Here is a 23,379-nt window from a genome sequence, read left to right on the forward strand (position 1 = left end):
TGAGCTATCTGGACTTGATGGAATTCTATTTAAGGGGTCAAGAATTGTGATACCAAGTGTGTTACAGAAAAACATTCTGATCAAAATACACAAGGACCATCTAGGGATGGAAAAGTCAAAATGAGGTGCTAAAGCAGTGTTATTCTGGCCCAAGATGAATGCTGATATAGAGCAGACAGTCAGAGCCTGTGTACAGTACCAGTCTAAAGTTTGGATATCTTCACTACTGGTCAAAAGTTTTAGAACACCTACTCATTCAAGGGTTTTCCTTTATTTGACTATTTTCTACATTGTAGAATAATAGTGAAGACATCTAAACTATGAAATAACACATGGAATCATGTAGTAAAAGTGTTCAATCAAATCAAAATATATTTTAGATTTTAGATTCTTCAAAGTAGCCACCCTTTGCCTTGACAGCTTTGCACACTCTTGGCATTCTCTCAAACCGCTCCATGAGGAATGTTTTTCCAACAGTCTTGAAGTAGTTCCCACATATGCTGAGCACTTGTTGGCTGCTTTTCCTTCACTCTGCGGTCCAACTCATCACAAACCATCTCAATTGGGTTGAGGTCGGGTGATTGTGGAGGCCAGGTCATCTGATGCAGCACTCCATCACTCTCCTTCTTGGTCAAATAGCCCTTACACAGCCTGGAGGTGTGTTGGGTCATTGTCCTGTTGAAAAAACAAATGATAGTCCTACTAAGCCCAAACCAGATGGGATGGCGTATCGCTGCAGAATGCTGTGGTAGCCATGCTGGTTAAGTGTGCCTTGAATTGTAAAGAAATCCCAGACAGTGTCATAAGTAAAGTACCCCCACACCATCACACCATCTACTCCATGCTTCACGGTGGGAACCACACATGTGGAGATCATCCGTTCACCTACTCTGTGTCTCACAAAGACACTGCGGTTGGAACCCAAAATATCAAATTTGGACTCATCAGACCAAAGGACAGATTTCCACCGGTCTAATGTCCATTGCTTGTGTTTTCTTGGCCCAAGCAAGTCTCTTCTTCTTATTGGTGTCCTTTAGTAGTGGTTTCTTTGCAGCAATTTGACCATGAAGGCCTGATTCTCCTCTGAACAGTTGATGTTGGGATGTGTCTGTTACTTGAACTCTGTAAAGCATTTATTTGGGCTGCAATCTAAGGTGCAGTTAACTCTAATGAACTTATCCTCTGCAGCAGAGGTAACTCTGGGTCTTCCTTTCCTATGGCGGTCCTCATGAGAGCCAGTTTCATCATAGCGCTTGATGGTTTTTGCGACTGCACTTGAAGAAACTTTCAAAGTTCTTGAAATGTTCTGTATTGACTGACCATGTCTTAAAGTAATGATGGACTGTCGTTGCTTTTTGCTTATTTGAGCTCTTCTTGCCATAATATGGACTTGGTCTTTTACCAAATAGGGCTATCTTCTGTATACCACCCCTCCCTTGTCACAACACAAATGATTGGCTCAAACGCATTAATAAAGGAAAGAAATTCCACAAATTAACTTTTAAGAAGGAACACCTGTTATTTGAAATGCATTCCAGGTGACTACCTCATGAAGCTGGTTGAGAGAATGCCAAGAGTGTGCAAATCTATCATCAAGGCAAAAGGGTGGCTATTTGAAGAATCTCAAATATAAAATATATTTTGATTTGTTTAACACTTATTTGGTTACTACATGATTCCATATGTGTTATTTCATAGTTTTGATGTCTTCACTGTTATTCTACAATGTAGAAAATAGTACAAATAAAGAAAAACCCTTGAATGAGTAGGTGTTCTAAAACTGCCTTATTGCTATTAACGTACCAACGTAATTAGAGCAGTAAAATATATGTTTTGTATACGGTCTGATATACCACGGCTGTCGGCCAATCAGCATTCAGGGCTTGAACTACCCAGTTTATAAATATATTTACACTCCAGACTCCTACATTGCTCGTCCTAATATTTATATATTTCTTAATTCCATTCCTTTACTTTTTAGATGTGTGTATTGTTAGTTATTACTGCACTGTTGGAGCCAGGAACACAAGCATTTCGCTACACCTGCAATAACATCTGCTAAATATGTGTATGCGACCAATAATTTGATTTGATTTTTGAAAGTGTTACATCATTCTCAATCCATGTTGCGTTGTGCCTAAGAACAGCCCTTAGCTGTGGTATTGTATATTGGCCATATACCACACATCCTCAGGCCTTATTGCTTAAGTAGAACACATTAGTGTATTATAAGGCATTATAAAGGTCATTAAAATAATTATACATATGTTCTTCATAGAAACTGTTATCCTTTATATATTCTAACAACTCACATTTTAAAGATTCATTATTTCATTTGTTCCATGTTAAGGACTGTAACCTAGGAACAAAACTATTTGTCTCCCTCTTCCTGTTGCATGCAGTTCCTCTCTCTCTTCCTCCATTCCTCTAACCCCTCCCTCCCTCCTTTTAACCCCACCCCTCTGGCAGAACCAGGAAGTCCCTCCCCTCCACAAACTCTCTTCTGAGGAAACGAAACTGATCTGAGTCTCTGTGTCGTCTGTCTGTGTGAGAGTGAACAACCGTCCAAATGGCTCAGCAAGGAGTTCTGCTGGACCAGGACCAGTTCTGTTGTTCTGTCTGTCTGGATCTACTGAAGGAACCGGTGGTTATTCCCTGTGGACACAGTTACTGTAGGAGCTGTATTGACGGCTGCTGGGATCAGGATGTTCTGAAAGGGGTCTATAGCTGTCCTCAGTGCAGAGAGACTTTCACTCCAAGGCCTAATCTGAGGAAAAATAACATGTTGGCTGAGTTGGTGGAGAAACTGAAGAAGACAGGACTCCAGGCTGCTCCCCCTCCTGCTCTGTGCTATGCTGGACCTGGAGATGTGGCGTGTGATTTCTGCACTGGGACCAGAAAGCAGAAAGCCCTCATGTCCTGTCTGGTGTGTCTGGCCTCTTACTGTGAGACTCACCTCCAACCTCACTATGAATTTCCTGCTTTGAAGAAGCACAAGCTGGTCAAAGCCACCGCACAACTACAGGAGAAGATCTGCTCTCATCATGACAAACTGGTGGAGGTTTTCTGTCGTACCGATCAACAGTGTATCTGTCTGCTGTGTGTGATGGATGAACATAAAGGCCATGATACAGTGTCAGCTGCAGCAGAGAGGACTGAGAAACAGGTAAGACCAGAACTACTTGTTGGTGACTGTCTGATAAACAAATAATAATTACAGTAGGAACTAAGGCTGTTTGAATATGAGATCATACAAATTAAATCAATCCACGGCAGAACAAATATGAACACAAACCTTGCGTATATTGGGTTTGCTCCAAATGTTTCACAATTTTCTAAAGTCATACAACAGCCTCAACCCCTTGATACATGTACGCCTACCATAAAAACTATAATCATTCACATAGCAACATAATAAAATAGTTTCACACAGACAGTTCCTCAACATATTAATCCATATCTTCTATGGGCCCTATGTCCCATTACTATACTATTGATCTACTGGACAAATAAAGCTTGATAGCTCATTGAAGAGTGATTCTCCACAGAGGCAGCTGGGGATGAGTCAGCAGAAAGTCCAGCAGAGATTCCAGGAGAGAGAGAAGGACCTGAAGGAGCTCCAACAGGCTGTGGAGTGTCTCAAGGTGAGTATTGTTGACCAGAGGAGACACACCATTTCACTTCTCTCCTCCAGTCAGAGAGAGGGAGAGAGACAGGCCTCTATCTAATTCCACTGACCCCACTCTTGGAAACAGGACCCCTTTCAGAGAACACACGGCTTAATGTAACTGACGGGATATGAACCCGGGTTCATCCCCGGGACCACCCGGGACCACCCATACGTAAAAATGTGTGCACACATGACTGTAAGTCGCTTTGGATAAAAGCGTCTGCTAAATGGCATATTATATATTATTATGTTACACCAAGAGGAGATTCCCTACTGGGCCGACACTGATTTTAAAGTCACAAGTGGGGCTACCTCATCACATAACCATGAGTAACCATGAGTGACTCATGTCCGCTATACATTACCAAAGCAGGTTAAATAAATAATAAACAAAAGTGAAATCAATGATCAGAAATGAACAGTAAACGTTACACTCACAAACGTTTCGAAGTAATAGAGACATTTCAAATGTTATAATTCAAGTGCAAACAGAGTGAGCCATTCGCCAGACTGAGTTCAGGAGGTGAAATGGAAATGAATGAGGGAGAGTTAAGTGAGGTAGAAGGTGTGGTGAAGAGCTCAGAACCAGAGCCTGGCATCAATGGACATGATAAAGAAGAATCTGGTGCAGTAGGAGTTACATTGTTGGAGAAAGTGAATCAATACCTTTTGGCAGATTCATTTGTGGTTTCAGGGTGGGTGGGAAAGGAGTTGGGTGCAGTTGAATCAGTGAAGGTAACCTGTAGTGGACTTGTGATATTTGTTTGTGTTTCTTCTGACCAGAGGGAGTGGGCGCTCCGTGTCACGCAACTTGGGTCAAGATCTGTTTCTTGCTTTGCTCTTAGGAACAGGGCACCATTGAAAGGAGTGATTTCTGGGGTAATGTTAAGTGTGGAGGTGGAGCAATTGAAGATGAAGATTCCTGGTGTTTGTGATGCCCTCCGTTTGGTGCAGACCCTGTGTTGAGCGTGGTGAAACATAGGAGTCACTGTCAGCTCTTTTGAGTTTTGAGTCTTTACCCGATAAAGTCATGTTAGGATATATCAGTTATCCTGTTAGAGCTTTTGTGGCGAATCCACTGCGCTGATTCAGGTGCAACGTTTATGGTCATGTTGCAGCAGTTTGTAGGAGGGAGATTCCAAGATGTGGGAAGTGTGCAGGAGGGCATGGGATAGAGGTTTGTGTAGTTTCGGTGGATAAAGTTGTGTGTGTCAACTGTTGGGATGCCCATGTTGCTGGGGATCGGAAGTGTCCGGTGCGAGAGAGGCAGGTTGAGGTGGCTAGAGTCAGAGTAGTGCAGAAGGTGTCGTATGCTGAGGCAGTGAAGAAAGTAGAGGAGGATGGGTCAAGGGTGAGAGATCCTGAGAGGATCCCTGTTAGTAGTAGATCTGTGCCAGCACAGAGGGATAGGCCAACGACTGATATATGCTTTAGTAAAGTTAGCTTCTTAGAGTTCATAGCAATGGTTATCAACTGTACAGCAGAAATGGAACGTAAATCAAAGAAAAAAGATGTTGTGGTGGCAGCTGCAGAGAAGTATTTGGGCATACACGATTAGACTTCAGAAGAGTTACAGGGTGTGTTGAGTGGTGGTGTCCCGTCCTCCCAGGCCGTTGGCATGGTGCAGGAGCAGATAGGGTCAAAGTAGTGGAATGGGTTAGTGGGTATTTAATGAGTGTAGGGTTAGTTGGAAGGGTGTTTTTCTGTATTATTATAATTTCCCCTTTTCCCATTTTGTGTCACAAAGTTTAATGGATTGATATTATAGTCCAGTTGGGGGCGGTAATGCAACATATTGGATGCCAACCGCCGTTAAACTCCAAAGAAGAAGAACTGTTATATTATGGCTATGTACAGTGTTGTAACGATGTCTCTGTCTCTCTCATTCCATCACTTTTGCGGTAGTTGGTTGTGTGGGTCTCTGGTTATGAATGGGGTGCTGACAGACAATCGTTGATGGATATTTATAGAGCTCTGATCAGGACGACAATTGATTTTGGGTGTATAGTTTATGGAACAGCGGCAAAGACAGAATCCAGTATAAAGCTTTAAGGATATCTATCGGTGCATTTAAATCAACATCTGTATGTGCCTTACTGGTGGAGGCAGGTGAGATGCCTTTGGATATACAGTGTAAAAATGGTCATTATCTTATTGGGTTGAAAGGCTGTGAGGTTGAGCATCCCACTGCTACTGTTCTAGATGACTGTTGGGAATATACTAGTAGACAAGGCAGTGGTTTTGGTTGGACAGTTGGAAAGCTTGCTGATGAGAGTGGTTTGAGGGAGTTGGAGGTTGGCCCTTCTGTGGTGATAGGGGATGTTCCTCCATGGTTACTCCCAGACCCTGTTGTTGATCTAACCTTGGTAGAGAAAAGGAAAGATTGGTCAGAAGTCAGTGATATAGAGAAACTGGTTGACAATTACATTGGTAGAAGTTTTTATACTTTTTTACCGCTTTTCACAGATGGATCCAAGGATCCAGATAGTGGGCGCACAGGAGCAGGCGTTTACGTTCCTGAATTTGATGTGCAGATATGTAGAAGACTAACAGATGAACTGTCAGTATACTCAGTTGAACTGTTAGTGATAATAGTTTCCCTCCAGTGGGTGGAGGACGTACAACCTGTTAGAATTATGGTATGCTCAGATTCTCTGTCTGTATTGAATAGTTTATCATCTGGTAAATCTAATAGGAGTGACCTGCTATTGGAGGTATTAATGTTATTATGGAGAATTGAGAGAATGGGTGTAGTAGTGAGATTCTGCTGGGTCCCAGCACATACGGGTGTGGAAGGGAATGACATTGTAGACCAGTTAGCTAAAAGAGCTTTGAAACGAGATATAATTGATATTAATGTTCCACTGGGTAGAGGTGAGGCCAAATGTAAGATCAGAGCCATTTTGATAGATGTGTGGCAGAAGAGATGGTACTCTGAGCACAAGGGCCGGCTTTTATATGAATAGTTTACAGTTTTACAGAAAGGTCGATGGACCAAGATTCAAAAGTCAGATTAGGAAGGAAGAGGTGGTGTTTACTTGATTGCGCTTAGAACATTGAACTCGTCATTACATCTGGTTGGCAAGCATGTGAATGGTTTGTGTCTGGGGGGTACGGTCGATGAAACGGTGGAGCATGTGTTGTTATATTGTTGTAAGTATTTTGAAGAGAGGGAAAGATTGAAGTGTAGGGTCATTGAGGTTGGGGGGGTTTGTAAGGGATTTTGGGGATGGGGGAGGGTCTATTAGAAGTTAGTATGGCTCTTCTTTCTTTTTTCAGAAGTACTGAGTTAGGTAGGAGGATTAAGAAATGTTGGAAACCGTGATCGACCACACACTCCAGCACAGTAGGTGGCGGCATGCACCTTTAACGTTGGTTTGTGGACCGCCATTATATCATAGAAGAAGAAGTTGGTTGTGTGAGAGTTTTGTGGTTCGTGAGGAGGGCTACTATTCTTTTTTCTTTTGGTTCTTACGTATTTTCTGAATGTATTTTCTCATGGTGGAGGGTTTGTTTATTGGTTTCCACTGTTTATCGTTTAGAGTTGAGGGGGGAGTAGGGGTAGTTTGTTAGGGCGGCGTGATGGCCTCAACCGAGTGGAGAAGAAACGCTGTCGCTTCGGGTCCGTTCCGGAGAAAGGTGTGGAGGAAGTTTTGCTCATGGTCGGCGAACAGGTTGGAGCGGAACATCTGGACTCTGCATCCAGAATGAACAAGGCGGTGGTTGTGTTAATGAAAAAGGTTTGTCTTTTTGCGAGTGGGTGTGTTGGAGCAGATTTCGCCTCTTTCGACAAGAGTTGTGGTGGCTAATCTGCCTCCGTTTATTACTTACGAACAGACCGGAAGTAGTTGGTTCATTTTGGTAAATTTGAAAGTGGTTTTCGTGTGCTCTCGGCTGGGTGCCAAGCGGAAGCCGTTAAACATGTCTCTTTTCGTAGACATGTGTTTGTTTCTTAACAAACTTCAAGGTTACGCAGTGGAGGGGTGGAACGCAGGGTTTGCTAGCACAGATAGTTTTGGGTGTTTCTAGTGTGGGGATGTAGGGCATAATGCTAGTGCAGACAAGCGCGACCAACCGGCAGTGGGGGCTAGGACTAGGCTGGACACAATACATTTTTAACGCCTTTTTCTGATAAACTACTTAATTACATCCGCCATGGAGCCCAGTTTCATAATATTACCATATGTCCCAGATGCTTGCCGTAGTTTAGAAATAATAGGACATGTTTCACCCTGCCAGCTCCTATTAGTTGTATTGAGCTCTGTGGCACCAACTCGCCTAATGAAAGTTATATTCCCAGCCCATTGTTCTGCGTCACAATGCCAGCTTCACTATTGTTGGTAATGAGACCAGCCTGTATTAACATTGTAGCTTTACCTCAGGTAACTTTTTATTAACAAGGTTATGACTACTAGGTGAGCAAACTCACTGTTCACCTGGGTACACCTTGTGGTGACCCACAGTGCTACGTATGGTTTGCGCAGAGGCCATCAAACAATTAAAATTTTCTGGTCACGGTTATTCATATTTTCTTTCAGAAAAAGGTGTATAATCTAAACAAAACGCATGTCCGTCCTCTTTTTCAAGATGTGGCTGATTTTAAACAGCCAGAATAATAATTTTCAATTAAGAAATAAAAATTTTAATTTTTAAAAACATTTATTGTTTCTATATTACTGCTGGGTAATTTGATATGTGTCGAAATCTGTAAGTTCGTAGGCATTGAATTGAGCGAATGCTGCGCAGGTTCACTGAGTTGTAAACTAAATGGATAGGTGTAGCTCATTGATTTATAGATCTGACACAGTTGCTACCTCAGATAATGAGCCTAGCAAGTGTCGTGAATGAGGTATGTAGTACCCACAAAAGGCCACAGGGAGGAGCAAGAGAGCTATAAACCTATTCATTTGTTTTGCTTTAAATTCCCTAAACCTAACAATCAATCAATCAAATGTGTTTATAAAGTCATTTTTACATCAGCAGTTGTCACAAAGTGCTATACAGAAACTCTAACCCTACTTATAACCTATTTTAGCCTTAACTCTAACCCTTAACCCTAATTCTAGGGTAGGGTAGCCTAGAACACGTTTTAGAAACTATTTTAGTAATAATTTTATGTTAGTAAATACCATTATAGTACTAAAAAGCATTTATTGTTATTTTTTTAATAAAACCTATGTAACCTTTATTAGTCATTTTATTATATGTATTATTGCAAGGCAGAACACTTGATAAACAACACATTTGTTTTATTTTTTAAATGTGGTTTGAACTGGGTGTGACCTAGTAACCTCTATGTGAAAGTCCAGCAATTGGCATGTCATAGGTGGGGCAGGTTTGAGACTGATCTCCAGAATTAATAAGAAAAATACACTTTATTTCTCAGCTGCCTCACCAATGTCTTTAAGTGAATAATTAACTTTTAATTGCTAAATATTTCCAATAGATGGCTGCATAAGACCACAATGCATCAGTTATAGGCTACAAGCATAAAATAGCATGCAAACAAAGACTATGTCCTATGATTTTCTAAAAAGGTCACTCATTACTTTACAGTTAGCTATATATCTCGTATTAGGCCTGTGTTGCTTTTGGGAGAGCAACAAAATATTAACTCTAGCAGGTATTGAACCCCGGCCAAATAATCACTAGTCAGATGCGCTAACCTCAACCCTAGTAAACATGCATTATGACATCATCTTAATATCTCATATATTCCAGCCCACCAATAAATCATGCAACCATCGCTGTTAGAAAATTTACCTCAACATGCCCCTCGCTTGTGCTAGAAGGCAGAGTGCTCGCTGCCGCTGACGGCACAAGCTTTTTGCGGGGCTTGTTCAGTTGGCTACTTGTTCAAGAAGGCAGAGTGGCTCTGTGCTGGTTGACGAATTTGACAATGAATGTACTAGAAAAACACATGTCGACCAGAGGTGACTGAATTAATGTTCGCGCTTTTTGATAATCGTTATAGTAATGAGGTATAATTTTAAACCATGAGCATAAAAACAGGTAATAATAAACATGAATCATCATTATATTACTTCACAGTAATGTGTTTTCAGTCCTTTCTCTTGCGTTAGCAGTGTGGAAAGGGACAGTAAAAAGCTCAGGCAGGAGTTTTCCTGTGAGGTGGAGTGGTGGTGTATCCAGGGAGAGAACTAAACTAATCTTCTGAAATGTCATTCGTGGTCTTATGCTGCCATCTATTGGAATTATTTAGCAACTGCAGTAGTGCTGAATAAATAATATAATAATAATATGCCATTTAGCAAAGTGTATATCCTTACTAAGTGTATCCTTACTAAAGTAGTAATTACTCAAAATTGCTAAATATAAAATGTTCTAGTTCATTTGATCACTTACAACCATAAAATAACAATTCATAGCATAACAAACAATGAAACTGACATAAACCAAAAACACCATACATTTAGTTAATTATCTAAAAAATTATATATATATATTTAGATGTGTGACATTATCTGCCAAAGTAACACCCCCTTAACATATAAACAGACACTGGACAAAGACACTGAAAATGAGCTTTTTTTATATAAATCTGGTAGTTTTCAAAAGAGCCTTTGCTTTGCTGAGCAGTTCGTTTTCAGGAGTGTGCTGCCTGCCTGCCTTCAGAGGAGTCTGTCTGTGAATAATGTAAAGTTAATAAGTTATTGCCACGCTTTCACAGAGGCCTAGTTTACATTTACATGTGAGTCATATAGCAGATGCTCTTATTCAGAACGACTAGGGTTAAGTGCCTAAATCTGTCGATGAACAAGGGTACAGATTTCTCACCTAGTCGGCTCGGGGATTCGAACCAGCCACCTTAAGATTACTGCCCAACGCTCTTAACCGCTAGATTAAGACGCTTTGGCCTCAGGCTAGTGTTCCAGCTCAGCCAATGTTCTTTGGCCGTTTTACAGCCTTCAGTGAATTTTGACTTGTTCTGTTGTCCAGCCTACTAGGACTCAGGGGGCAGAGGCTGGGAGGAGAGTAGAGCAGGGTCAAGTGGTGGTGGAACCAGGAAGCAGGAGAGTAGAGCAGGGTCAAGTGGTGGTGGTACCAGGAGGGAGGAGAGTAGAGCAGGGTCAAGTGGTGGTGGTACCAGGAGGGAGGAGAGTAGAGCAGGGTCAAGTGGTGGTGGTACCAGGAAGGGGGAGAGTAGAGCAGGGTCAAGTAGTGGTGGTACCAGGAAGGAGGAGAGTAGAGCAGGGTCAAGTGGTGGTGGTACCAGGAGGGAGGAGAGTAGAGCAGGGTCAAGTGGTGGTGGTACCAGGAAGGAGGAGAGTAGAGCAGGGTCAAGTGGTGGTGCGCAGGCCGTGGAGACAGCGGTGGTGGGGAGGGTTGCAGCTGGGCTACATGAGCTGAGGCAGGTTTCTGTAGTAACAGAGACTCCGGTGGGCGAAGGCTTGGTGGGCTCATCCCAGGAAATATTGCCTGTCATTGGGGAAGAGGCACTGATCAGGGGGGAAGTGCAGGGGGGCAGAGACTGGGGAGGAGGAGGACGGTACCGAGCCAATGGAGGAGGAGGAAGAGGGGGGAGGTGAGTCTGCGGGAGCGGAGGACAAGGCCGTCTCGTTTTCAGACGGCTCATTGGATCCAGAGCTGACAGCCAGTCAGGCTGAGGGCCCAGTATATACGCTGAGAGAACTTTCTAGGTTCCTGATGGAGACTAAAGGGGAAAAAGAACGTTCTGCTGGAGTCTTATTTGATTGATCCTGGAAAGTTTGTAAGGTCAGTACAACACGTGATGAAGAATGAGGGGTTTAGTGTCCTCTCACCCAGGAAGCGGTATAGGCTGAGAAAATGGGTCATGGGTTCTTAAGGGCATGTCTTCAGAATCTGCTTAAATGGATAGTTTTTTCTGGCATGGTGGCTTTATCGGCTTCTCTACTGGTTTCTGATTGTGGTGATTTCCCTCCGACCTCTTATGGAGATTTCACGGTTAGACTTCCTTAACATGAACGGCAGCAGAGACTGGGGGAATATGTCAAACAAAAATATTTAAACGTGATTTTTTTGCAAGAGACACACAGTGATGTGATTAATTAAGTGTATTGGGGGTCTGGTGTAAGGGGGCGCAGGTGCTGAGCCATGGCACAAATCTTAGTGCAGGGGTAGCAAAAGAGGTGTGTAAGGGTAGGTTGTTAGTGGTTAGAGCCCAAATCAATGACCTTGTCTTTGCTTTCCAAAATGTGTCTGCACCTAGTACAGGCCTCAGTTCTCTGTTTCACCAGGGCCCAGGCAGGTGTCCTATTGGAAATTCCATGTAAAGCTCTTCCAAGATGTCACTTTTTGCTCAAGCTTTCTAGGCTTTTGGGAGAGGTGGGGACAGCAGAAGGGGGAGTAACTTCTGTTGTGGGGGAGAGGAGGGAGCCTGATGGTTGGGTAACTTCTGTTGTGGGGAGATGAGGGAGCCTGATGGGTGGGTAACTTCTGTTGTGGGGGAGATGAGGGAGCCTGATTGGTGGGTAACTTCTGTTGTGGGGAGATGAGGGAGCCTGATGGGTGGGTAACTTCTGTTGTGGGGTGATGAGGGAGCCTGATGGGTGGGTAACTTCTGTTGTGGGGGAGATGAGGGAGCCTGATGGGTGGGTAACTTCTGTTGTGGGGAGATGAGGGAGCCTGATGGGTGGGTAACTTCTGTTGTGGGGGAGATGAGGGAGCCTGATGGGTGGGTAATTTCTGTTGTGGGGGAGATGAGGGAGCCTGATGGGTGGGTAACTTCTGTTGTGGGGGAGATGAGGGAGCCTGATGGGTGGGTAACTTCTGTTGTGTGGGATATGAGGGAGCCTGATGGATGGGTAACTTCTGTTGTGGGGGAGATGAGGGAGCCTGATTGGTGGGTAACTTCTGTTGTGGGGGAGAGAAGGGAGCCTGATGGGTGGGTAACTTCTGTTGTGGGGTGATGAGGGAGCCTGATGGGTGGGTAACTTCTATTGTGGGGGAGATGAGGGAGCCTGATGGGTTAGGTAACTTCTGTTGTGGGGAGATGAGGGAGCCTGATGGGTGGGTAACTTCTGTTGTGGGGAGATGAGGGAGCCTGCTGGGTGGGTAACTTCTGTTGTGGGGGAGATGAGGGAGCCTAATGGGTGGGTAACTTCTGTTGTGGGGAGATGAGGGAGCCTGATGGGTGGGTAACTTCTGTTGTGGGGAGATGAGGGAGCCTGATGGGTGGGTAACTTCTGTTGTGGGGAGATGAGGGAGCCTGATGGGTGGGTAACTTCTGTTGTGGGGAGATGAGAGAGCCTGATGGGTGGGTAACTTCTGTTGTGGGGAGATGAGGGAGCCTGATGGGTGGGTAACTTCTGTAGTGGGGAGATGAGGGAGCCTGATGGGTGGGTAACTTCTGTTGTGGGGAGATGAGGGAGCCTGATGGGTGGGTAACTTCTGTTGTGGGGGAGATGAGGGAGCCTAATGGGTGGGTAACTTCTGTTGTGGGGAGATGAGGGAGCCTGATGGGTGGGTAACTTCTGTTGTGGGGGAGATGAGGGAGCCTGATGGGTGGGTAACTTCTGTTGTGGGGAGATGCGGCTGTGGAGTTGTACTCTGATTTATAGAGGGCAGAACTCTGTGATCCTGGGTGTTCTCAGGTTCTGCTCACAGACCTTTCCAAACTCTCTCTGTCACAGAGAAATCAAATTGACATTTCCCTGGTCTTTCACAAACTCTCAACTGCCTGTCTGTCAGACGATCTGCCTCTGATTTTTTTTAAAAGGTCTAGGAAATTATGGATGTACGATTGTAATGTGGTGCTGGATGATGTATTGTACTGTGGTGTTGGGTACTGGATAATGTGATTGTGTGGAGGTTGTGGTGGCACGCAATGTGTTTTTAGGAGTGGGGGGTGTTAGTGTAATGAGGATGGCTCATTAAAGTAAGACAAGTCAGTCTCTCTCTCTCTCTCTTAACAGCGCTCTGCACAGGCAGCAGTGGAGGACAGTGATAAGATCTTTACCGAGCTGATCCGCTCCATTGAGAGAAGGCGCTCTGAGGTGAAGGAGCTGATCAGAGTCCAAGAGAAGGCTCAAGTGAGTCAAGCTGAAGGACCCCTGGAGCAACTGGAGCAGGAGATAGCTGAGCTGAGGAAGAGAAGCACTGAGCTGGAGCAGCTCTCACACACAGAGGATCACATCCATTTCCTCCAGGTAACTCAACTGCCTTGATACATGTAATATGAAACTAAAACTCTCAATCATTTGGTTCTGCTCTCTCCCTCTCTCTCTCTCTCTCCAGAGTTATCAGTCTCTCTCCGGTACCAGTGTATCTTCAGACTTACCCAGCATCGTTGTCCGTCCTCTTCAGTACTTTGGAGATGTGAGTAAGACTGTGTCTGAACTGAGAGAGAAACTAGAAGACGTCCTTAAAGGAGAATGGACCAAGATCTCCACTACAGGTGTGTTGAAAATAATAAGAACATCAACTTTAGACCATTGAAAGTTCCCTACTAGTCATATACATGTGGAATATGGTGTGATGATAACATTCCCTCTCTCTGTGAATGTGTTTGTGTGTCTGTAGTGAATATAGTGGATGTTGTACTGCCTCCAGAGCCCAAGACCAGAGAACAGTTCTTACAATGTGAGTCTCTTTATTCTGAAGTAACTAACAGTCTCTTTTTACTGACATTCCTAACAATCCCTCTAGAAATATATAGCAATAGTAGATCTAATCAAAGACTGGGTATCTATCTGACTCCTCATATTTCTCTGATTTGATATCTGCTGTGCTCTAATCAAAGACAGGGTAGATACAGTATCTGACTTCACTTATTGTTCTAACTCCCCTCATTGGTCTCTGCTCTGGTTATTGGTTTAGACACAATAGTGTTAGGACTAAAGTATCAGGCCCTCGGTCCTCCAGAGTAGGAGTGTACCTGGATCACAAGGCAGGTACTCTGTCCTTCTACAGTGTCTCTGACACAATGACCCTCCTCCACAGAGTCCAGACCACATTCACTCAGCCCCTCTATCCTGGGTTTTCTCTCAATGGTACTGCTGAGCTGGTTAAACTGTAGTAGGGTCCACATAGATACTAGTCATGCTGGTGTAGTCTATAGCTGAGCTGGTTAAACTGTAGTAGGGTCCACATAGATACTAGTCATGCTGGTGTAGTCTATAGCTGAGCTGGTTAAACTGTAGTAGGGTCCACATAGATACTAGTCATGCTGGTGTAGTCTATAGCTGAGCTGGTTAAACTGTAGTAGGGTCCACATAGATACTAGTCATGCTGGTGTAGTCTATAGCTGAGCTGGTTAAACTGTAGTAGGGTCCACATAGATACTAGTCATGCTGGTGTAGTCTATAGCTGAGCTGGTTAAACTGTAGTAGGGTCCACATAGATACTAGTCATGCTGGTGGTGATGGTCCCCAGATGTGATGATTCATTCTGCTCTGTTTTTATGTACAATGATTTGATTGATTTGATCTTCAGAAGATGTTATGAATTACAATTCAATGCATTCATATTTTTTTTAAGTGCAATGTTTTAATCTTATATATTTACATTAATCATGATGTATGCTGTTAATGTATGTTGGTTGGCATTCAGAACCATTGAAATGTTTTCTCAATTGGTTCTCTGTCTCAATGTCATTTTCCTCAGTATCATGGAACAGGTAGTGTTACTTACTTGCTAATTGAACTATATGGGCCGGTTTCCCGGACACAGATGAAGCCTAGTCCTAGACTAAAAAGCATGTTCAATGGAGATGTCCGGGAAACCGGCCCTAAATTTGGCATCTTTTATTCTCCCATCCTGCTCAGTCAAGCAACATTAAACCTGTCCAGCAGGTGGTGCTATTAACCAAACAATAAAAACCCAGCACATATCTTGACTTACCACTCAGTATATCAGTAATGTTCAGAATTGTACTTTAATATCATTGGAGATTGATGGTCTTTTTAATCCACTACCCATAGTCAGGAACAGATGAAGTTAGGTCTGCTACTGTTCAGTTATTAAATATGATTCATGGTGATGGGAAATAAAAAATACATCTAGTAGTAGTTTTCCTTTGCTATTTATTCCAAGGTGTGTCTTTAACTTGTAAATGGATTGTGTTGAAGCTGGCATGTGGTGTGGATGATAGAATAGAGTGAATAGAGGAGAGAAGAGAGGAGGAGTGGAGAACATAATATAGAAGACAGATAAGATAGAGAGAGAATTCATACCCAGGGGAGTTACTGACTCTGGCCCAAATGACACCCTGTTCCCTACGTAGTGCACTAGGCTACTTCTGACCAGATCTAAAGTAGTACACTACATAGGGAATAGGGTGGAGATTGGAGATTTGCTCACTGGCATTAGAATGAAGATTTACATACAGGAGTTACTGTCTCTGTCCCAAATCTCTCCCTGTTCCCTTCGTAGTGCACTAGGCTTCTTTTGACCAGATCTAAAGTAGTCTTCTAGATTTTACATGTTTTCTCCCTGTCGTTAGAAAATGACAATATGGTAATGACTTTAGTGGTTTCCTCCCCCTTTGGTTTTATTGGTTGTGTGTTATGTGTGTTGTTGTGTTAGGTTTTCCCCCTGTGTTCCTAATGGAAAATCCATTAACAATGAATCACAAACAAATTATATTCCAGTTGTGTTTAGACAACTTCATGGCTGACATCCCCAGTTCTGTTAAGACCCATTGAACTGGGTCACATTCTAAATGGTCACTTGTATTGATAGTCCATACTGGGCCTAACTGGGGTTAACCATACTGGAGGGTTTCTTTCTGCACACATATTCCCTCATCTCCAGAACTTTACCTGATGTCCCGTCTCTCTCTCTCTCTCTCTCTCTCTCTCTCTCTCTCTCTCTCTCTCTCTCTCTGCCTCTCTCTCTGCCTATCTCTCTCTCTCTCTCTCTCTCTCTCTCTCTCTCTCTCTCTCTCTCTCTCTCTCTCTCTCTCTCTCTCTGTGTCTCTCTCTCTCTCTCTGTGTGTCTCTCTCTGTGTCTCTCTCTCTCTCTCTCTCTCTCTCTCTCTCTCTCTCTCTCTCTCTCTTTCTCTCTCTTTGTGTCTCTCTCTCTCTCTGTCTGTCTGTCTGTGTCTCTCTCTCTCTCTCTCTCTCTCTCTCTCTCTCTCTCTCTCTCTCTCTCTCTCTCTCTCTCTCTCTCTCTCTCTCTCTCTCTCTCTCTCTCTCTCTCTCTCTCTCTCTCCCTCTCTCTCTCTCTCTCTCTCTCTCTCTCTCTCTCTCTCTCTCTCTCTCTCTCTCTCTCTCTCTCTCTCTCTCTCTCTCCTCTCTCTCTCTCTCTCTCTCTCCCATCAAACCGTATAGAAAGCAGACAACCTCGATATGGTTCCATTCCTGTAGTTATCAGGACACATGGGGTGTGGAACTATTATCTCCTTTCTAAGTGTGAACTTGTCCACTTCCCTTCATGGATTTAAAAGGAAATGACTGGTATATGTAAACTCCCTCTACCCCATGCCAACACCAATCCAATGCTGTACAATTAATTCCATAGCTTAACATGGGAAATGCTCACTGCCTCCCATAAGAGTCATTGAAGTGTTGGATGAGATAGGACCCTGCCTTCACCAGGGGATATTTGTTGGACCCGTCACAACAGGTGAGGATGGCCTCATCCTCCAGCTGCCCAAAGAAAGCCAGGGACTGCCTTGTGTTCCAGTCTCCAGCAGGGGGCAGCAAAACCCTATAGACCTGAAAGGGAAAGTGAGGAGTAAAAACCTAAGGTGAATTTACATTGATGTTTCCATAGAGACCTGAGTCATATTCACTAGGCACCAAACTGAAGATAATTAGCTGAAACAGGGAGGGACTAACTGAACGAGAAAAGTTTTTGATGTTTGTACTTTTAGGACTTTTCTATTGGTTCCATTACAACAGGCAAACTCAATCAAGCACTGCTTATTAAGTATTCAACATGATTTTAAATAGTAATTGAATGCAGGTCTGTTTCCACATGCAATAATCCTGTAACATCTTGTATGATCTTATGAGTTAACAGTGTGTCAAATGGAAGGACAAGTCTCACCACTGAGAGGAAAACATCACTGGTCCACCTCTGCATCAGGTCAGCTATGTTGATCAGTACTGTCCCAGGGATGCTGGGAGCAGAGATGAACTCCCCTGACCTGATGCCCACCTATGGAGTTGTCATTTTAATATCAGTTTAAACCCATTACTGCTATAACACACATACGCCATGTTAATAGAATGAAATGGATCCAGGTTCCATTTACTCTACAATAGATTTACTGCCTGTGGAACACTTCTCAAAAGTGGTCTTAAATCAAGGTGACTGCAGGTCTCAATCCCAAACGAATGGGGGAAGAATTAATGAAATGGCCACCCGGACTATTTACATTGACCCCCCCCCCCCCCCCACCCCCTTTTTGATTTTACACTGCTGCTACTTGCTGTTTATCTATGCATAGTCACTTTACAAATGACCTCAACTAACCTGTACCCCCACACATTGACTGGCAGAGCTACTCCACCTCAAGAATGACCCCCTGTATATAGCCTCATTATTGTTATGTCATTTTATTGTGTTACTTTTTTATTTGATTTGTTTTTTAAATTTAGTTTATTTTGTAAATATTTTCTTAACTCTATTTCTTGAACAGCATTGTTGGTTAAGGGTTTGTAAGTAAGCATTTCACGGTAAGGTTTACACCTGTTGTATTCGGCGCATGTGAAAAATGTAATTACATTTTATTTTATTTTATTTGAAAATGGCACCATCTAGAAAGATGGCATTTAGAGGTATGGAGAAACAAGATTCACACAACAGAGCTGACCACAACTGGACTGGACTGGCTGGGATATTTTCTTTACACATTGTCCTTTCAAGGATGGTTCCAGAACTTGGCTTGACTCAGCTCTGTAGTGTTAGCCAGCCCAGTTTGGCCCTGCTTGACTCAGCTCTGTAGCGTTAGCCAGCCCAGTTTGGACCTGCTTGACTCAGCTCTGTAGTGTTAGCCAGCCCAGTTTGGCCCTGCTTGACTCAGCTCTGTAGTGTTAGCCAGCCCAGTTTGGCCCTGCTTGACTCAGCTCTGTAGTGTTAGCCAGCCCAGTTTGGCCCTGCTTGACTCAGCTCTGTAGTGTTAGCCAGCCCAGTTTGGCCCTGCTTGGCTTGACTCAGCTCTGTAGTGTTAGCCAGCCCAGTTTGGCCCTGCTTGGCTTGACTCAGTTCTACAGTGAGAAACAGTCATCAGTGTGTTGCACCTGCTCCTGGCAGTGCCCGGAGCAGGTGCAATTTGGACAGAGGCTCAGTTCAAGACCAAGCAAATTTATGCAAAATTCAAAGCTGGGCTGTACAACATGCAAAAAGGTAGGGAGCTTGGGCCCGGAAAAGACTGGAGGGTTGAAACTAGCAAAGGAGTGGGTGGAATGTACAGTAACATGTTCTGCCTCAGAGGTAAAAAAGCAACAAAGAGCCCTCAGAATAAAGGGTTTTGAACATGCCCAAACAATGGCCCAAAAAATGAGAAATTACCCGGCTCTTCACAAGCACTTTGTAGTGTACGATGAATTATGACTTTGCTAATGTTTTCAAGTGGAACCTGAGAGGATGTTTATTCAGTTTCAGAGGGAGCCATTTTAGAGGGACACCCCATAGAACAGAGGGAGTCTGTGTGTTGTAGACAGGGGATTGGTCAGTATGGGGAACTATGCACTTCAACAACTATCTGAATTGTCACTCGAGCTCCAAAAGAGAGACTACACAATTATTACTGCACACAGGGCAGTCACCAGGGAAGTGAGGGTGTTATTACTGCACACAGGGCAGTCACCAGGGAAGTGAGGGTGTTATTACTGCACACAGGGCAGTCACCAGGGAAGTGAGGGTGTTATTACTGCACACAGGGCAGTCACCAGGGAAGTGAGGGTGTTATTACTGCACACAGGGCAGTCACCAGGGAAGTGAGGGTGTTATTACTGCACACAGGGCAGTCACCAGGGAAGGGAGGGTGTTATTACTGCACACAGGGCAGTCACCAGGGAAGTGATGGTGTTATTACTGCACACAGGGCAGTCACCAGGGAAGTGAGGGTGTTATTACTGCACACAGGGCAGTCACCAGGGAAGTGAGGGTGTTATTACTGCACACAGGGCAGTCACCAGGGAAGTGAGGGTGTTATTACTGCACACAGGGCAGTCACCAGGGAAGTGAGGGTGTTATTACTGCACACAGGGCAGTCACCAGGGAAGTGATGGTGTTATTACTGCACACAGGGCAGTCACCAGGGAAGTGATGGTGTTATTACTGCACACAGGGCAGTCACCAGTGGACAATACAGGATACAGCCAGTTCATAGAGGAGCTGAAGGTGCTTTATGCTCAATACTGGCCAGAGGATGCAGGAGCACTGTATGGAGAAACAGTGATAGAATCTCTCTGCCAGAGGTTTGGCATTGGCAGTCCACGTACGGTCATACGGGCCTACAGGCAGTACAGGGACACTGATGGTAATGATAAAGGAGACTTTCCAGATGGACTTAAAGAGATGTTGATGGAGGTCAGCACCATCCCCATCTCCAGATGGACTTAAAGAGATGTTGATGGAGGTCAGCACCATCCCCATCTCCAGATGGACTTAAAGAGATGTTGATGGACTTAAAGATGGACTTAAAGAGATGTTGATGGAGGTCAGCACCATCCCCATCTCCAGATGGACTTAAAGAGATGTTGATGGAGGTCAGCACCATCCCCATCTCCAGATGGACTTAAAGAGATGTTGATGGAGGTCAGCACCATCCCCATCTCCAGATGGACTTAAAGAGATGTTGATGGTGGTCAGCACCATCCCCATCTCCAGTGCAGAAGGCCAGCAGGGATTTTCTCAAATGAATCTGATTTGCACCTCAACCCGCGCCTCTCTGCATACCTCCACCATATCAGGGCTACTCTTTCTGAACCTTGTTGGCCCACCCCTGACCAAATTCAACCCAGTCCCCTATGTGAGGTCATGGATTGCTAAAGGACCCAGATGTGTCACAGACACCAGGAGCAAAACAAGAGATAGGGAGGAGAAGACGCACCAGGAAATGGCCGTGTTGTGGAAGGTTCTGGAAAACTTTACAAACTTGTTCTGTCCTGTGAAGTTAATCTGAATATGCGCTTCATATTATCAGATAGGCAGGAGGCCTATATACTATAATATGTGTTCTGCTGTAGCATACATTGATTTATTTTATTTGAAGTATATTCTGATATCAAATCAAATGTTTGTCCTACAGTGATGTCTTGAAAAGTATATGAAATGTGAGTCTTGTAAGCCCCACCTCTGAGTATATGAAATGTGAGTATTGTAAGCCCCACCTCTGAGTATATGAAATGTGAGTCTTGTAAGCCCCACCTCTGAGTATATGAAATGTGAGTATTGTAAGCTCAACCTCTGAGTATATGAAATGTGAGTCTTGTAAGCCCCACCTCTGAGTATGTGTTCATATGCATATGGAGGGTGTTCTGCAGTGACACCTAAAAATGTTGCTGTACATTGATGTCTTGAAAATTAGGCTGTAAGAAATTCAGACTTGTAAGCCCCACAGCTACACTAGAGTATGTGGGTATAGTATATGTTGGAGCCAAACGCGTGGCCGACGCGTGACGGTGGCTGTGTGAGAAGCACGCCTGGATCTCTCACATAACTAGAATGATTGTGATGAGTGTGGTGGAAGGAGTCAGGCGCAGGAGGGTAATCACCGAATACAGAGTTTATTCCTACGTTGACACACAAATGCGCTCCAATAGCGATCAACGAAACAGGCACAGGGCAAACTAACATCCCTGGCAAATACACTGTAACGGAATCCAATAATACATAGGCACAGGGGGGAAATCTACCCTGGCAACACAATGTTATGAGTAGCTCCACCGAGCTACACTACTCTCACAATTAACAATCCCCCACAAGGACAAGGGGGTAGAGGGAACACTTATACACTGACTAATTAGGGGATAGGAACCAGGTGTCTGTGATTGACAAGACAATTGTGATGATGATTGGGGCAGCAGTGGTTAGTAAGCCGGTGACGACGAACGCCGAAGCCTGCCCGAACAAGGAGGAGAGGCAGCATCGGCCGAAGTCGTGACAATTACATTCACTTTCTACGATCTCTCTCCCTCTCTGCTCTGATAAACTGAGTTTAAATGTATTTGGCTAAGGTGTATGTAAACTTCCGACTTCAAATGTAACTAGAATGAGATTCACTTTGCACTTCATCATTTATTTAGACTCTATGCTGGAGGCCACCAAAATATTTGATCAACTTCCAAATATTGTTTTACAAAAGAGAGAGAGAGAGATAGGCTTTTGGCACGAGTGCATCGGCCATCACCAGTGAGGGAGCTGTGCATCATTGGGTGAGTCAGTGAAACTGGAAAGCATTTTTAGGACTATAATTTCCTCGTCATATTGTAGCCTACAATATGTGTCTCCACACACCTAGGCCTCGGCTATTGATGGATTCAAGACAAGGTCGTTTTTATTGATCTCTGATTCTCAGTTTGTCAGTGTAGCCTGCCATTTCCATCATTTGTGTGGTATTAACAAATACTCTACCAAAGTCTCGTCATGTAAAATGACATAGAATTGCATGAAATGCGTTTCTAAAAGGCCAACATTTTCTCGGCCATTATGCTACATGTCCCCCATGTGTCCAACTTCTGGAAGTGCCTCTACTCTACTGCTCTATGCCACTACTCAAATGTGATGATATGAATGCAATGCTTTATCATAAAGGATATATATATTTTGATGCATTCCAGTACCTCAGATCCCCCAGGTCACCACCCTCTCCTGCTCACTGTTTGTAAAATAAGGTGCAGGACGGCAGATTAATTCCCTTCAGGGAAGCATGATTATAGATTCATATTTTAAATCCTCATAATTCATACAGTATAGAACACCATATAGAAGACATAGACATATCATTACATACAGTATAGAACACCATCTAGAAGACATAGACATATCATTACATACAGTATAGAACACCATCTAGAAGACATAGACATATCATTACATACAGTATAGAACACCATATAGAAGACATAGACATATCATTACATACAGTATAGAACACCATCTAGAAGACATAGACATATCATTACATACAGTATAGAACACCATCTAGAAGACATAGACATATCATTACATACAGTATAGAACACCATCTAGAAGACATAGACATATCATTACATACAGTATAGAACACCATCTAGAAGACATAGACATATCATTACATAGAGTATAGAACACCATATAGAAGACATAGACATATCATTACATACAGTATAGAACACCATATAGAAGACATAGACATATCATTACATACAGTATAGAACACCATATAGAAGACATAGACATATCATTACATACAGTATAGAACACCATATAGAAGACATAGACATATCATTACATACAGTATAGAACACCATATAGAAGACATAGACATATCATTACATACAGTATAGAACACCATATAGAAGACATAGACATATCATTACATACAGTATAGAACACCATATAGAAGACATAGACATATCATTACATACAGTATAGAACACCATATAGAAGACATAGACATATCATTACATACAGTATAGAGCACCATCTAGAAGACATAGACATATCATTACATACAGTATAGAACACCATCTAGAAGACATAGACATATCATTACATAGAGTATAGAACACCATCTAGAAGACATAGACATATCATTACATACAGTGTAG

General features: G+C 43.4%; 1 protein-coding gene across 1 annotated transcript; it reads left to right on the forward strand.

Annotated features, from left to right (window-relative positions):
- Positions 1 to 2,882: 2,882 nt before the first annotated feature.
- Positions 2,883 to 14,741, forward strand: LOC311124474 (E3 ubiquitin-protein ligase TRIM47-like). Its single transcript, XM_084198616.1, has 4 exons — positions 2,883 to 3,166; positions 3,549 to 3,644; positions 13,588 to 13,779; positions 14,505 to 14,741. Exons 1-4 carry the CDS (start codon positions 2,915 to 2,917, stop codon positions 14,688 to 14,690), a joined length of 726 nt encoding a protein of 241 aa, XP_084054742.1. The 5' UTR covers positions 2,883 to 2,914; the 3' UTR covers positions 14,691 to 14,741.
- The last annotated feature ends 8,638 nt before the right edge of the window (positions 14,742 to 23,379 follow it).

This window comes from Coregonus lavaretus, assembly GCF_964263955.1.
Source record: "Coregonus lavaretus genome assembly, contig: HAP1_SCAFFOLD_5902, whole genome shotgun sequence".
Lineage (NCBI taxonomy): Eukaryota > Metazoa > Chordata > Actinopteri > Salmoniformes > Salmonidae > Coregonus > Coregonus lavaretus.

Coding starts and splice junctions, on each gene's coding strand:
- LOC311124474 (XM_084198616.1), top strand. CDS start 2,915: ATGTCCTGTCTGGTGTGTCTGGCCTCTTACTGTGAGACTCACCTCCAA. Junction 3,645..13,587: donor AGGCTGTGGAGTGTCTCAAG/GTGAGTATTGTT, acceptor CTCTCTTAACAG/CGCTCTGCACAGGCAGCAGT. Junction 13,780..14,504: donor GGAAGAGAAGCACTGAGCTG/GAGCAGCTCTCA, acceptor CACAATAGTGTT/AGGACTAAAGTATCAGGCCC.